Consider the following 13,533-nt stretch of genomic DNA (forward strand, 5'->3'; position numbering starts at 1 on the left):
CAGTGTAGCGCCCAGTGGGGAGGAGAGAAACATGAGATGCACCGCAATTTCAGCTGAAAAATTTTACTTTCGGCATTTTGCCAAAAGTGCAATTTTCGGGCCGAAATGTTTCGGTGCATCCCTACTTATGACCATGTATTTTCTGTATTTTCTGTGAACTGAGGAACTCGTCAAAGTGTTTTATTGAATCTGGAAAGGTTTTCTGCTGATACAACTCCAATTTCTTGTGCCCTTACGTCTTCCTCAAGTAGTGTATTCTCAACACTTCATTCCCTATTGATGAGTTTGTAGATTGCAATCATGTCACCTCTTAAAGGAGAACTATGAGGTGAGTGCTTTTCACTCACATCATAGTTCAAGCCGACCTGTGACAATGACTGTCACAGGTCGGCTCAGTAGATCGGGAGGTGAGCGAACACATACCGACGTTCGCTCACTTCTCGATCCTGTCACGGCTCTCTGCCGTGACAGGGGAGGGGCTGGATTCCCCCCTCCCCGCTCCGATCCACCAGCGCTGACTGGCGGAACGGACAGGGGAGGGGGCGGGTACAGCTGGCTCTTCCTCTAGATAGGCAGAGCCGGCTGTCAGTCACGCAGCTTGGCGGATCCCGTCATAATTGCTTCAGCTGCGCCGTCTCAGTATACCGCGAGCAGGAGCTTGCGGTATACTGCGGCGTCTCGGTATACCGCGAGCTATAGCAACGCAGTATACTGAGCCTAGGGTGATGGGAGGACACTAGTTTGTGTCCTCCCGTTACCCTAAGGAGAACTACGGGGAAAAGCCCCATAGTTCTCCTTTTAAGCTTCTCTTCTCTACGGATAACTCTGGCCCTCCATCACCCTTATTAATTTAGCTGCCATTCTCTGAATTTTCTCTAGCTCATGGACATCCCGCATAAGGATTGGTCACCAAAACTGAACCACGTACTCGAGATGCTGCCGAAACAGCATTTTATAGAGTGGTAGAATTATTTTTGTATCCCTTGAATAAATCTGTCTTTAAATGTATAAGTTAGTATTCATCATTGCATGCTATTACTTATTACTTATAAGCATACTTATCATTGCATGCTATTGCAGACCCTGTGACCTATAAGTATCCCCCAAGTCTTTCTCCATCTCTGATTTCCTCAGTGAAACCCCTCCCAAAGTGTTTTTTGCATGCATGTTCTTCGCTCCCAAATGTATGACTTTACAATTTTCTACAATTAAACTCATCTGCCACGTTGCTGCCCACTCCTCAATTTTATTGAGGTCTTGCTGCAGTGTTTCTATGTCTAGGTTGCACACTTATTGCCCTATGTAATTTCATATTGTCAGCAAACACTAAGAGTGAACTGTTTATTCCGACCTCTATTATTTAATAATAGGATACACAGAATTGGCCCCAGGGCTGAACCTTGGGGCACACCACACCACTCAATACTTTGGACTGCATTTGCTTTCCTCCAATCATCTGGTTGCTTTCCTGTTAGTGTCCTTAAATATTAGAAACAATGGTCTGACAATAGTCTGACAATAGCCTGACTCAGACTATTTATTATATTCTTCTCTGTTGTCTGTGAAAACAGAAGAGAAGAAAGTGTTGAATACCTCGGCTTTCTCCCAGTCACTTGTAACCAGCTTTCCCTGCTCTTCTTTTATGGGGTCTATGTGCTCTATATTTACTTTTTTACTATTTATGTATTTTTATTGACTCAGGTTACCATTGCAATAATAACTCAAAACACATTCTCACAGAAAATACATTATACTTTCCTTTTAAGACATCATGACACCCTCAATACTGTAATGCAGGAAACGTGTCCTTTTTTTGTCAGCTTTTTTTCCCCCTTCCTTCCTTTTTTTGTAATCTTTCTTTCAATTTCACACTGAAATTGAAAGTCCATTTTGGACTACATGTTCAAAGTTCAGATTCATATGCCATCCTAACTAATGATTGGTAGGGTACTGGCATATACCAAGGGCTAGTTTTACACAGGCTTTGTTTTTCCTGAAATTTTGGTAGTTTGAATTTTTCTTTATAGGTAGTTTGTATTTTAGTTACTTTGAGGGGGGAAATGGGACATACACTGCCACTTGTTTAAGCTTACATGGAGGTATAAAAACCAGTGGACGCTTGCAGGCAAGATTGTTAGGAAATATATGAAATCTCTGCCAGGGCTTGGGAAGGAATAATCTAAATGGATATGCTTCAGCTTGTATAGTTCAGCCTAGTAAAGAAAAATCCGTCTGGCTGTAGATGCGCTTGGTAATGTTGCATAAGAGGATCTTATTTGGAGGGAAACAATTAGTCAAGATAAACAGGACTTCCAAATTGTTCTGCTTTAAACCTGCTTCAAATTGCAAAAGGTTTTGGCCTTGCAATGTCAGTTTGGTGATTTTGTTTGCTTTTGTGCTGTGGACAGGGAAGATTGATGAAAGCTGAACTCCAGATGAACCGGCAAATACACAAATGAAATACATCTGAGGGAGCAGTTGTGCTTGCCAAAAAGATTGCTGTTCTTTTTATCCTGAGATTTACATAGCCCCCTCCCACAATGCAGCCAAGTGGATGACATTGCTTACAGTTTAAAAAAGAACTCCAGGAAATGTTTCTTATTAAAGCTTGCAGTGGCGCTACCCCAGCGCTGCAAGGATTAAGTGCTCATTTTTGTCTAGGTTTTAAAAGAAAAGTTGTACTCACCCGAACCACCGAGCCGGCTTCTTCTTAGACCGGTCCTTCTTGTATCTTCCTCTTCTGTACAGTGGCCTAAGGTCCCGTAATTCATCACATCTATACACCGTGTATAGATGTGAGGATGCTGAGGAAGATTCCAATGTGCTGTGGAGGAGCATATAGGCTGCATGGAGTGCTGTGACATCTGGCTGGCTCAGAGCTTCAGGTGAGTGTATCTTTGTTATATTTGTCCCTAGACGCACACAAGCACTTAAATGAGAACTATGAGGTGAGTGATTTCCACTTCTCCTTATAGTTAGGGCCGACATGTGACAAAGAAGCTGTGCAACACCAATGGTTGCTAAAAAGAATGTGAAATTTCGATTCCTCTGACCACAGAACAGTTTTCCATTTTGCGACAGACCATTTTCAATGAGTGAGACTGAGAAGACAGCGACGTTTCTGGATCATGTTCAGATATTGCTTCTTCTTTGCATGATAGATCTTTAACTTGTATTTGTGGATGGCATGGCGAACTGCGTCCACAGACAGTGATTTTTGGAAGTACTCCTGAGCCCATGCAGTGATGTCCTTCACAGAATCATGGCAGTTTTTAATGCAGTGCCGTCTGATGGCCCGAAGCTCATGGGCATCAAATATTGCATTTCGTCCTTGTCCCTTGTGCACAGAGATTTCTCCAGATTCCAGAATCTTTTGATATCATGTACTGTAGAGGATATATTTAAAGGAGAACTATGAGGTGAGTGATTTCCACTCATCCTCATAGTTAGAGCCGACCTGTGACAAAGAAGCTGTCACACGTCGGCTCTATTGATCTAGAAGTGAGCGAACACATACCGTCGCTTGCTCACTTTCTGATCATCTCCCTGCAGAGAGCGGTGACTGTGGGCACAACTGACTATGCCTCTAGATAGGCAGAGCCAGCTGTCACTCACGCAGCTGGGAGGATCTTTTTCAGAAATACATTTTTATTAAGATTTTACAGAGACAATTTTGGTAGAGGTACAATGACAAAGGACATACATAGAGCATACAGACCACAGTCTCACAAATTATGCATTAGGTCCGAACCTTGTAGCATAGAACGCAATCATGGTGTAGGCACCTATAAAAAAAAAAAAGTTAGGCGTATTTAAGTTTTGCCACCATGCAGGTCTTGGCCCGCTGCCCAGCTGTCGGTGGTGGGCCGGTTCTGAGTAAAGGGCGACCGGTGGTCATGAAAGCGCTCCGAATCTAAGTGACCAAGGTACTGCAAAAGTAACATTTACCACAGACAAATAGGAGAAGAGAGTGAAAGTAATATAGGAGGGGTATAGAGGAAACGTGAGAAGGGGATGGGGGAGTAAAGAAACAAATGGGAGAGGAGGAGGAGGCAAGAGGAGGGGGTTGGAGATGTCCGATCACCGCTTTAGTGTGTGGGTGAGAGGGGGGGGGGGAGTACCCGCCCCATAGTGTCCTTTTAACCTTTACAGTGTTGGGGTAGCCCCACTGCAAGGGTTATTAAAAGTTTCCTGAAGATATTTAAGGAATACAATGGTGTTGTCTCTCCACCCAACCCTTTTACTGGACAGTGAAAGAGCAGTAACAGATAAAGTCATCACATTGCTCTTTGTATCAGCATGATTTTTGTCAGTGCAATTGCATGCTTCATACCTAATTGGCTTCCAGTCCTGCTTCTCTCTCATCCTATCAGCATGATCTTTGTCAGCACCTTTGCATGCAGCATAACTAATTGGCTCCAAATCCTGTCCCTGCTCTTTCATCCTATCAGCATGATTTTTTCCAGCACCCTGGCATACAGTATACCTAATTGCCTTTCAGTCCTGCCCCTATTCTCTCATCCTATAAGCATAATCTTTGTCAGCACATTTACATGCAACATACCTAATTGCCTGCCAGTCCTGCCCCTGCTCTCTCAGCCTATCCGCATGATATTTTGTCTACATATTTGCATTAGGGCTGCAACAACTAATCAACATAATCGATTATAATCGATTTATTGAAAACGTTGTCAACTTTTTCAATAATCGATTAATCGGCTTCTGATCAGTTGGCCCTGTTCACAGCTCCACATGCTGTGCGCCGCACCTCCTCCCCACCTCATGCTAGCATGAAACATACCTAATTGGGTCAGTCCTGTACCTCCGTCTTCTTAATTCGGATACTTAAAATAATTGCATTAAAAGAACACATTGTATGATCTTTTAATTAAATTGTAGCTGTATTAATTTATGCGTTTCTAGCTGCCTGCAGTACAACTTTACGTTGTTTAGTGTCATATTTAGCCCCGGTGATTTTCCTCTGAATTTGCTGAATGAATTTCCTCTACATTTGCTGAACAAAAATGTATTTTTGGTGTTTAGGAGTGGAGCCAGTTTTTCACATTGGGTGCAGTAATATTTCAATTTTTCAGGCTGGCAATACATGGTTTAATTTTTTGCTAGTGATGTCACAGGTCCCAAAATAGTGAATAATAATTGTGAAGTGTACAGGTTTATAGCTAGCAATTTGGACATATTAGTTTATTCTCATTTATTGATTATTTTTTTTTATACTGTTCTGGTAAATCTCTACAGTGGATGAAAGAGTGTTCTTGTGTTCACATGTTAAAATCCTTCCCAGGGGAAATACACATTTGCCTATTTTGGTAAATAAAAGAAAAAAAAATCTCAAATGTTCCAAACTTTTTCTTTAATTTTACATCTGGTTAGTTATATACGCATTGATATACAAGATAACAGACTGCCATTTACCTGTGCTCTAACTACCTAAAACTCTCGGTTCCACCCATTAAACATATATGGCACAACTCTACTCTCAATAAGAAGATATCAAGTTATAAACTTCCCCGTGCTCCAACAAACAGTATGCCTAGGTAGGCTCTCACCTTTTTGAAACTTACTAGGTGATCAGACAGTGATCATCTAATGGTTAATGAAGTGTCTGTAATGTAAAAGTAGGACGATTGAGGCATTTTAAATAATTTAATGTAATAGATGAACACTTTTACATACTGTACTTACACTGGGGAGCATCAATATGCACCCAATAACATGTTGATGTTAGCACTCATTCCTCCTATCACCTCAATCAGATTGCAGGGCAGACAGTAGCACACAAGAAAAGCACTGTTTGCGTCAGGAGTAGGAGAAAGACTGACATATGGGACCTCATTGTTTGAAGTCTTCTAATTATACCTAATTGTTAAAGACAAGTGGATCCCATAAATAGGGCCTGCATAGAAATGTGTTCTTGTGACCTTACCTAATTGCTACTAAATTATAGCTGGGTATACATGACTTAGAATATCGTACTGAGGTTCATGCGAAAAATCTTCTGAACATTTCAATAATGCTATCAGAGACTTGAAGAACAACGTTCAAGCTTTTGTTTGGTTTTAACATTACAAGTCATCATTTTAAGTAATTTCCTGAGGAAAAAAAAAATCATATAAACTGTTAGGATTTTGTTTGTTCAAGAACAAACTTCCATCATGCTCCTTTTTTGATTTTTTTTTTTTCTCTGCCACTATGTTAAACAATTGTTGATTTGACCCCATTAACTATTAGAAAAACAAATGAACTTTCTGAAAGCAAATTTTTTTCCGAACTAAATGCTAACCACGTATAACCAGCTTTAGATTCTAAATCTGTTACTATTAGAATTGTAAATGGAATCTAAATTACTTCTGACTGGTAAATTATCAAGTGTATGCATGTAGTCTAAATGAGCTGAAGCCATGATTTTAGATGTAGATTTTCTTTACATTTAAATTGTAAGTTTTAATTTTTATATCATTTGAAAATTAAAGTATAGCCTTTCATAAAAAAAAAATATAATTGTAAACCCTGATCATTCTCCCAGGTGCATAGCATAATGCACACCACCAGTAAATGCTTTAAAATAAAATTCCTAAATACATACTCCCAACTCTCCCTCATTTGGAGCCAATCCCTCTGATTCTCCTTGTTCTTCAGTTGTTTCTATTTGTTCTGACATCTCTAAAAACGTATCTTACCATTTCACTAACAAAAATGTTATTTTACTCTGGACTTTCATCCACAATCTAAATCATTGCACTTATTTTGAAGAGCCAATCATTTTAATATATACATTTTTCATGCTCCGTGTATTCAGGGGTATGGCAGGGTGTGTTTTAAGCTTTCCTCCATAGGCTATATGTGACTTTTTTTCTTTTTTCCCTATGCATGGTCCAGGTCAAGGACTGGACTTAGCTGCAGCAGGTCACATATCCTGTAGAGATGGGAAGTTTGGATCTTTGAAATCGGTTCATTTTGAATGGTCCAATCAAATGAAGCGATTCATGAATCAAATAATCGGTTCACTTGCTGAGTCTACTAACAAGCAAGTGAACAGAAGCTCCAGGAGCTGTCTGAACCTTATAAAAAGATCCAAATCAGAAGACTCTGATTCAGAGAAGGGTGACAGCTCCTAGAGATAGTTCCTGTGATCAGGTTCAGACAGCCCCTGAGCTTCGGTTCACATGCTTGTCAGCCGACTCAGCAAGTGAACCGAAGAACCGATTCCAAAGCCACCGGGAGTGTGGCTTTTAGCCACCGGGAGTCTGTTGCGTTTTGTAGAGCTGGCGACCGGCTTTACAGTAGAAGCGATTCTGGTGGCTCAGCTTCTACAATCCGGTAACAAGGCCGCCCTGCTCCTCCTTCTGGCCCAGGACCGCCTTGCCGGGTGTCGGCGGGAAGCAGGGGAGGAGAGCGACGAACAACTGTTTGTCAATCCCCTCCCTGTACTATGGGACCGGGAGCGACGCGTATTGCATCACTTCCGGCCCCAAAGCTGTCAGTGCCGGGCTCCTGAAGCCCAGCAATAAGCTATTGAAGTGCAGACTGCCCCAGCATCACCTTAAAGAGTACCTGTCACTGCCATTATGTTATCACATGGGGGGCCTGTAAAGCCCCCTATGTGATAGCAATTAAAGTAACGTTAAAAAAAATACAGTTTTAAAATGAATATTAAATAAATGTAAAAAGAAAAACAAATTAAGTCCCCCGCTTCTGAGAGCACGCGCATTGTCACATAAACATGCGTCGGGTGCACCTACGTACGAAAATGACGATTGCACTAAACAGGTTTTAAAGCGTCGTCTATGGACTTTTTGGGGTACTGAATTCTGTTGCAGTTTCACGGATGCACACAATTTTTAACCTGGGCATTTTGGGTATCTATTTACTCGTAACCTCATCTTTCATATTTTACAAAAAAAATGGTTTTATATAGTGTGTTTTGGGGCACTAAATTTAACTTAAGTGCATTTTTCACTAAATTTTTGGGTTTGATAATAAGTTGCGCTAATGTCTTGCAACATAAAAATTTGCAAATGCTGCCATTTTATTCTATAGAGTCTTGGCTTTCAGAAAATGTATAATGTTTGGGGGTTTGAAGTAATTTTGTAGGCCTAAAATGTGGATTATAACATGGGTGCAAAAGATTTAGAAAAGTTCTTGGTCCTAAGGGGATATAAGGATAAAGTTCCTCTTTAATAATTTTCTTATTCTTCGAAGAGTTAACGTTGTCATTAATAGGTCCCAGTAATGCATGAAATCGCCTGATTGTTCATAATGAACATAAAAATGTATGAAAATGTCCATGGAATGTTGAGCTTGGCTTTTCTGCAACCACCAACCCAATCTCTACATTTACAAATGTGATAGATGAACTCAGTGACAAATAGGAAGTCTTGTGAGTGCGCCTTGAGTTGCAACATGAATATAATCTCGGCTGCCTTTCTCTGGGTCTAGCAATCATTTGGTTTTCACTATAATTAACTTTTGTTTTATTTTTTTTACTCTAAGTTTCAGTATTATTAAAGGTTTTCTTACGATTACTTTAGGATTGTGTTGGGGATTATTTCTTTGAATTGATTTTTTTTTTTTATGTTTTCAGATCCGAAAATTGCTGAAGCTGAAACTGAGGTCTCTACAGAGTGGGAATTAAAGACAATTACAAGTGCTTTGAAGACATATTTGAGGTATGTTAAAGACACAGTATGCATCGGAGTGCTGAAGATGGAATCTACATGTACACATACCTTTTACAGAAATTGGGTGTAATGCACATTCATTTGCAAGTTGATAGTGTGTTCAGTAATACAGTCAGAGATAGTGGACATTAAGCTTTACTTTTCACCTTGTAAAGCCTCTAATTATTTTAGGAAATATTTTACGCATGCCTGCATTCAGTAAGTGAACTAATGAGCGTCCCTATATTAAATATTAGTGAAACTGGTTGATGGTAAAAATTGGGGATGCGATGATACAGATGCTAGTAGCGGTGCTAATGCCTAAGTGTTTGGGCGGTACTCGTACTCACTAATGAGCGTCCCTATATTAAATATTAGTGAAACTGGTTGATGGTAAAAATTGGGGATGCGATGATACAGATACTAGTATCGGTGCTAATGCCTAAGTGTTTGGGCGGTACTCGTACTCACCCAAATGCTCCAATACTTACCCCTGATACCGGAATTCCTGGTCAGAGGGAGATTTCCTCTATTTCCTCTAATCGGCAGTGCTGCAAGGGAGCATGGAGCCGGTTTCCTGGCCCATTAGGAGGCTCGGCGAGGGGTAATGACTCGCCGCCTGGCTTCCTGATTGGCTTTGAAGCCGGCTTTCCGGCCAATCAGCATCAAGTCGCCCAAACAGCATGGATCAGTTTTCCTGGGTAATCGGGCTTCCTGATTGGCTGGGAAACCGGCTCCATGCTAGTGGAAGTACCGTATAGGTTCTCAGTATCGGCGAGACCAAAAGATAAATAAGCAAAAAAAAAATCGGCATCGGTGCATCCCTAGCAAAATGGAAGCTTTGATTAAAATTAAAAAAAGTAATGTACCTCACTCCAACCAAACATGACAGTAGCACAACATAACTGTCAGAACTTTTCACTGTGTCAGACCAGTCCATATAAATTTGTATGTCAGACAGGTGGCTTTAAACTTTGGGGTGTGTCAGTCTGTGAGTAGTCCTAGACAGGAGATATTAAACATATTAATTAATGTAATATAATGCATATTAATGTTTCATATTTACATTTCCTGCCAGCCGGTTGCACTATAGACTATTTTTGAAATTTTTGCTAAGCTAACCTTTGCTGAAAGAAAAAAAAAATGCCTCAATAGTTCAAGTGGCATGACGCAGAACAAGTCACCCCACCTTCCTGCCAGCTCTGTTCAGAGGGCTCTAATGATATTCAGTTAGAGAAATAGAGGGCGATTCAATAAAGCATTTGCAACACATTTATGATTGTGTGTATGTAGTAAGAAACTTTTCACCAAATTCTTCAAAAACCCTGCAATGCTTCTATTATTAATAATACTGACATGTCAAGTAATACTTATTTGTGACTTTCCTACTGTATGGCGCTATTGTGGCATCAAATTCATAAAATATTGCCACCATATTGGTGAAAAAGAAAGTGGAGGTAAATAAGACCTCTTCCATGTTGAAGTAAGTTGATGATTATATTGCGTGTATAATCATTGTGTCTCGTCTTTGAGACAATTCTGCGACAAGCGGTTCCTCTGGAACAGATATTTGATACATTTTTATTACTCTCCCAACTTTTTAAAATCGCTCTATGCCTGTAAAACCCCAACTCACAGGAGAGATGATTATGACAGTTTAGTCGTGACAGATTTGTATACACTTTACCAACACGTACATGAATCTGTCACACCCTCCGCCATTTGTCACACTACCATGAGAGATTTCTAAAGAGTATCTATGACACTGTTTATGAATTACCGGGATAGTGTGAAAGCAGTTTCTTTAGTACCTTCTCTTTAAAAACCCATAGTGTTCCATGAAACAAGTGTCATTGACCTATTAAGCCTTTATTGATAAGATATTTTCTATAAATAGTAATAAATCATATAAGCACATCAGTTTTCAAATGTATGAATGTAAAAAAGTTAAGTTAAATCATAACCTATATAGTTTCTTTTGAAATACAAGTCTGGTATTTATATATTCTGATTAAAAACTAACTTTGTCATAAGATGTATGATATTTTTTTTCCATTCTGAAAATGGCATATCTTTTTTTGTGTAATAGTGTTGAAAACAATAAGCTTTTGTGTATGTAATGTGAACGGTGAAGAGTATGGTGTTAGCGCTGCTTAATACTTATTTATATTGCAGGATGCTTCCAGGGCCCCTCATGACTTACCAGTTTCAAAGAAGTTTCATCAAGGCTGCTAGTAAGTTCTCCATTAAGAGACTTCTGTGTAAAAGAATCTTTTTATAAAGCAGTGTCTGTCAGACACACAGCCAACAGTAGTGATTTTCGTTTTCATCTTATGGCTGTCTGTGGAACATTTGGATCCACAGGGACACATATGAGAAATTGAGCTGCGTAATGGGGTTAGCTTACCTGAAGAAGAGGTCAGATAACATATATATGAGGTAAAATACCTAACAGAATGGAGGATCTGCTGATTTCAGCTAGACTGTAGAACTTTCAGTGGATGTTTTTATTTAGAAATACAATCACATCTTCCCCACAACAGTAGTTTTACATTTTGTATATCTGCTTAGTGTTGTAAGACTTAAGAGGTCTGCTACTTTCAAAGCATAACCCCATCCAAAAATGAAAAAGAAAGCACTAGCCCATTAAAAGATATTGCAATACTTGCTTTCAGTCTGGAGCTGTCCCCCACATTACTTATTTTCTATTACTAAATCTCTTCTGTCTTCCAGGTTGAATGACAGACTGGCCAACATCATTCAACCCACTTCTTTTGAGCACTGGCCATCATAGCAAACTCTCTTAGCCTGTGACTGGACAGGGAAGCAGAAGCAGCAAAGTGATGATGTCATCTCTCTGGAGCTCTGCTTCTCCCTCCCATCAGCATGCTCCTTGTTAGCACATGGACGGACTGGCTCCTTGTGCTGCTGCTTCCACTCCCAGTATGAATTCAGATGTACAGGGACTGTGGGAGGCTGATACCAGGTCAGATTAAGGGATGTATTAAGGATGTATTAATGAACTACTACTAAACATAGTTTTAAATGTGTCTGTTTGTAATTTTCTTTTTAACTTTGTGTCCCCGGTCCTGTCTTAAAGCAGCACTGGGAGAGCAGCTATTCATGCCAGTACCGTTTTAATACGGCACCTAGAATCAGCGGCTATTGCGGGTCCGGTGGGGGTTCAAGCTGGAATCAGGGCTGTCTGCTCCATTGCTTTTAGAGATCCATCGGAGTGCACTGTAGAAGCAAATGTAAACACTGTGGGGGAAATATATGATTACTGTCTATAATGGGGATAGCAGTGCCGTAGCCTCTAATGAACCACAATGGCTGAAGATTGATATGGTCCAGAAACAGACAGAATTAGGGTAAACAAAGCCCCTGAGCCGGATGGCTTACACCTATGTGTCCTCAAAGAATTGAACTGTATAATTGCAAAGCCATTGTATCTAATTTTTAGAGACTCTCTAATGACTGGCTTGGTACCGATGGATTGGCACAAGGCCAATGTGGTGAACCCGAATAAAGGAAATCCATTGTCTGATTCACCGCTTGCCGGAGAAGAACCGACAGATGTTGCACTTGTTAATGAAACACTTGGCAAAGTAAGTCCTTTTGTATTCCCTGTACCAATGAAATTCCTGAGAAGTAGCAGTTGCATGTGGGTTATTACCTCTTCCTTTTAAGTTTCTCTCCCATTTCTTTCTCCTTGACCACAATGTTCGCCATCACTGGACAGCAGGGCCATGTCTTGGTTTAAGCAAACTATCCTGTTGCCTAGAACACTGCAACCACAAAGAACATCTCACTGCAGTAAAAATGGCAATCCTAATTTTAAGAGTCAGTGCAATAAATTATTTTAGAAATATATGCGCATTGTGTGTTAATTTCATATAGGTCAATTCTATTATGCAGATGTCTGGTTTTAATTTCCAGCCCCTAGACCCACCTTTCCTTTTTGATATGCATGACTTCTTTGTAATATAGACTTCTGCCAATACGTGGTGTAAAATACATGTGTCCATAAGCTAAATTGTAATGGCTTCATTGTAATTTAGCATAAGCTAAATTACAATGAAGCCGCACCAAACTGATAGGCTCATCATTCTGCTCTGTCAAAATGCAAATTATACAGGTATTTAACCAGTTGTGTTCCTTGCTTCAACCAACTGCTTATTCATACATTGTCGCAATGTATCATTGTAGCTCTTATGTGTTAATCAAAGGCTCATCCTTTTGCTTTACTCATAAAGTCACTATGGCCAAACCAGTGATTGTCTTCTAAACATACATTGTTCCTATTTGACCCTTTAATATAACAGCCCTTAGTTAAACCTAGTTACCGTTTTCCCTTCCTCCTTTCCATAGACTTTTTTTTTTAATTATACAAAGATTTTTGGTTTTACTAGTTTGTTTTTTTCAGTGTTGTGTTAAAAACACACAAAATATCGACTATTGCATAATATGATTATGGTCCTAGTAATTTATTTGTAACCTTTGATGTGCTAACTTGGAATGCTGGGGCATTACATTGTTAAAAAAAAAAAAAGCTTTGTCTGAAACTGCAGGGCAGTCACATGCAAGTCACAGGTCAGACAGGCCTTTAGTAGATTCTTTTATATATTTCATATCAAACATTGGGGTAGTGGGACTTAAACCCTTACAATAAATTTATTTTTATTTGCTCTCTTGTTGGTAAAGTGGAAAAAATATTTGCTAGTAGGTAAGCTTTATAGCTTTATATTGTAGAAGAGAAATAAAAGCTAGAGCATGTCACATCGCTGGAGTGGAGATAAGTTCTAGGTCCCCTTTAAATAAAATATTTATTATAAAGAGTTCTAATTGTAAAATA

General features: G+C 39.7%; 1 protein-coding gene across 1 annotated transcript in view; it reads left to right on the forward strand.

The window, feature by feature from the left end:
• ARHGAP26 (Rho GTPase activating protein 26) overlaps positions 1–13,533 on the forward strand; it is a 389,295-nt gene that overhangs the window by 213,961 nt on the left and 161,801 nt on the right. The window contains 3 exon segments of the mRNA XM_018562857.1: positions 8,603–8,687; positions 10,854–10,916; positions 12,185–12,286. Of these exon segments, the coding sequence (XP_018418359.1) occupies positions 8,603–8,687; positions 10,854–10,916; positions 12,185–12,286 (250 nt within the window).

The sequence above is a fragment of the Nanorana parkeri genome, unplaced genomic scaffold (assembly GCF_000935625.1).
Source record: "Nanorana parkeri isolate BGI_ZX_2015 unplaced genomic scaffold, ASM93562v1 scaffold607, whole genome shotgun sequence".
NCBI lineage: Eukaryota > Metazoa > Chordata > Amphibia > Anura > Dicroglossidae > Nanorana > Nanorana parkeri.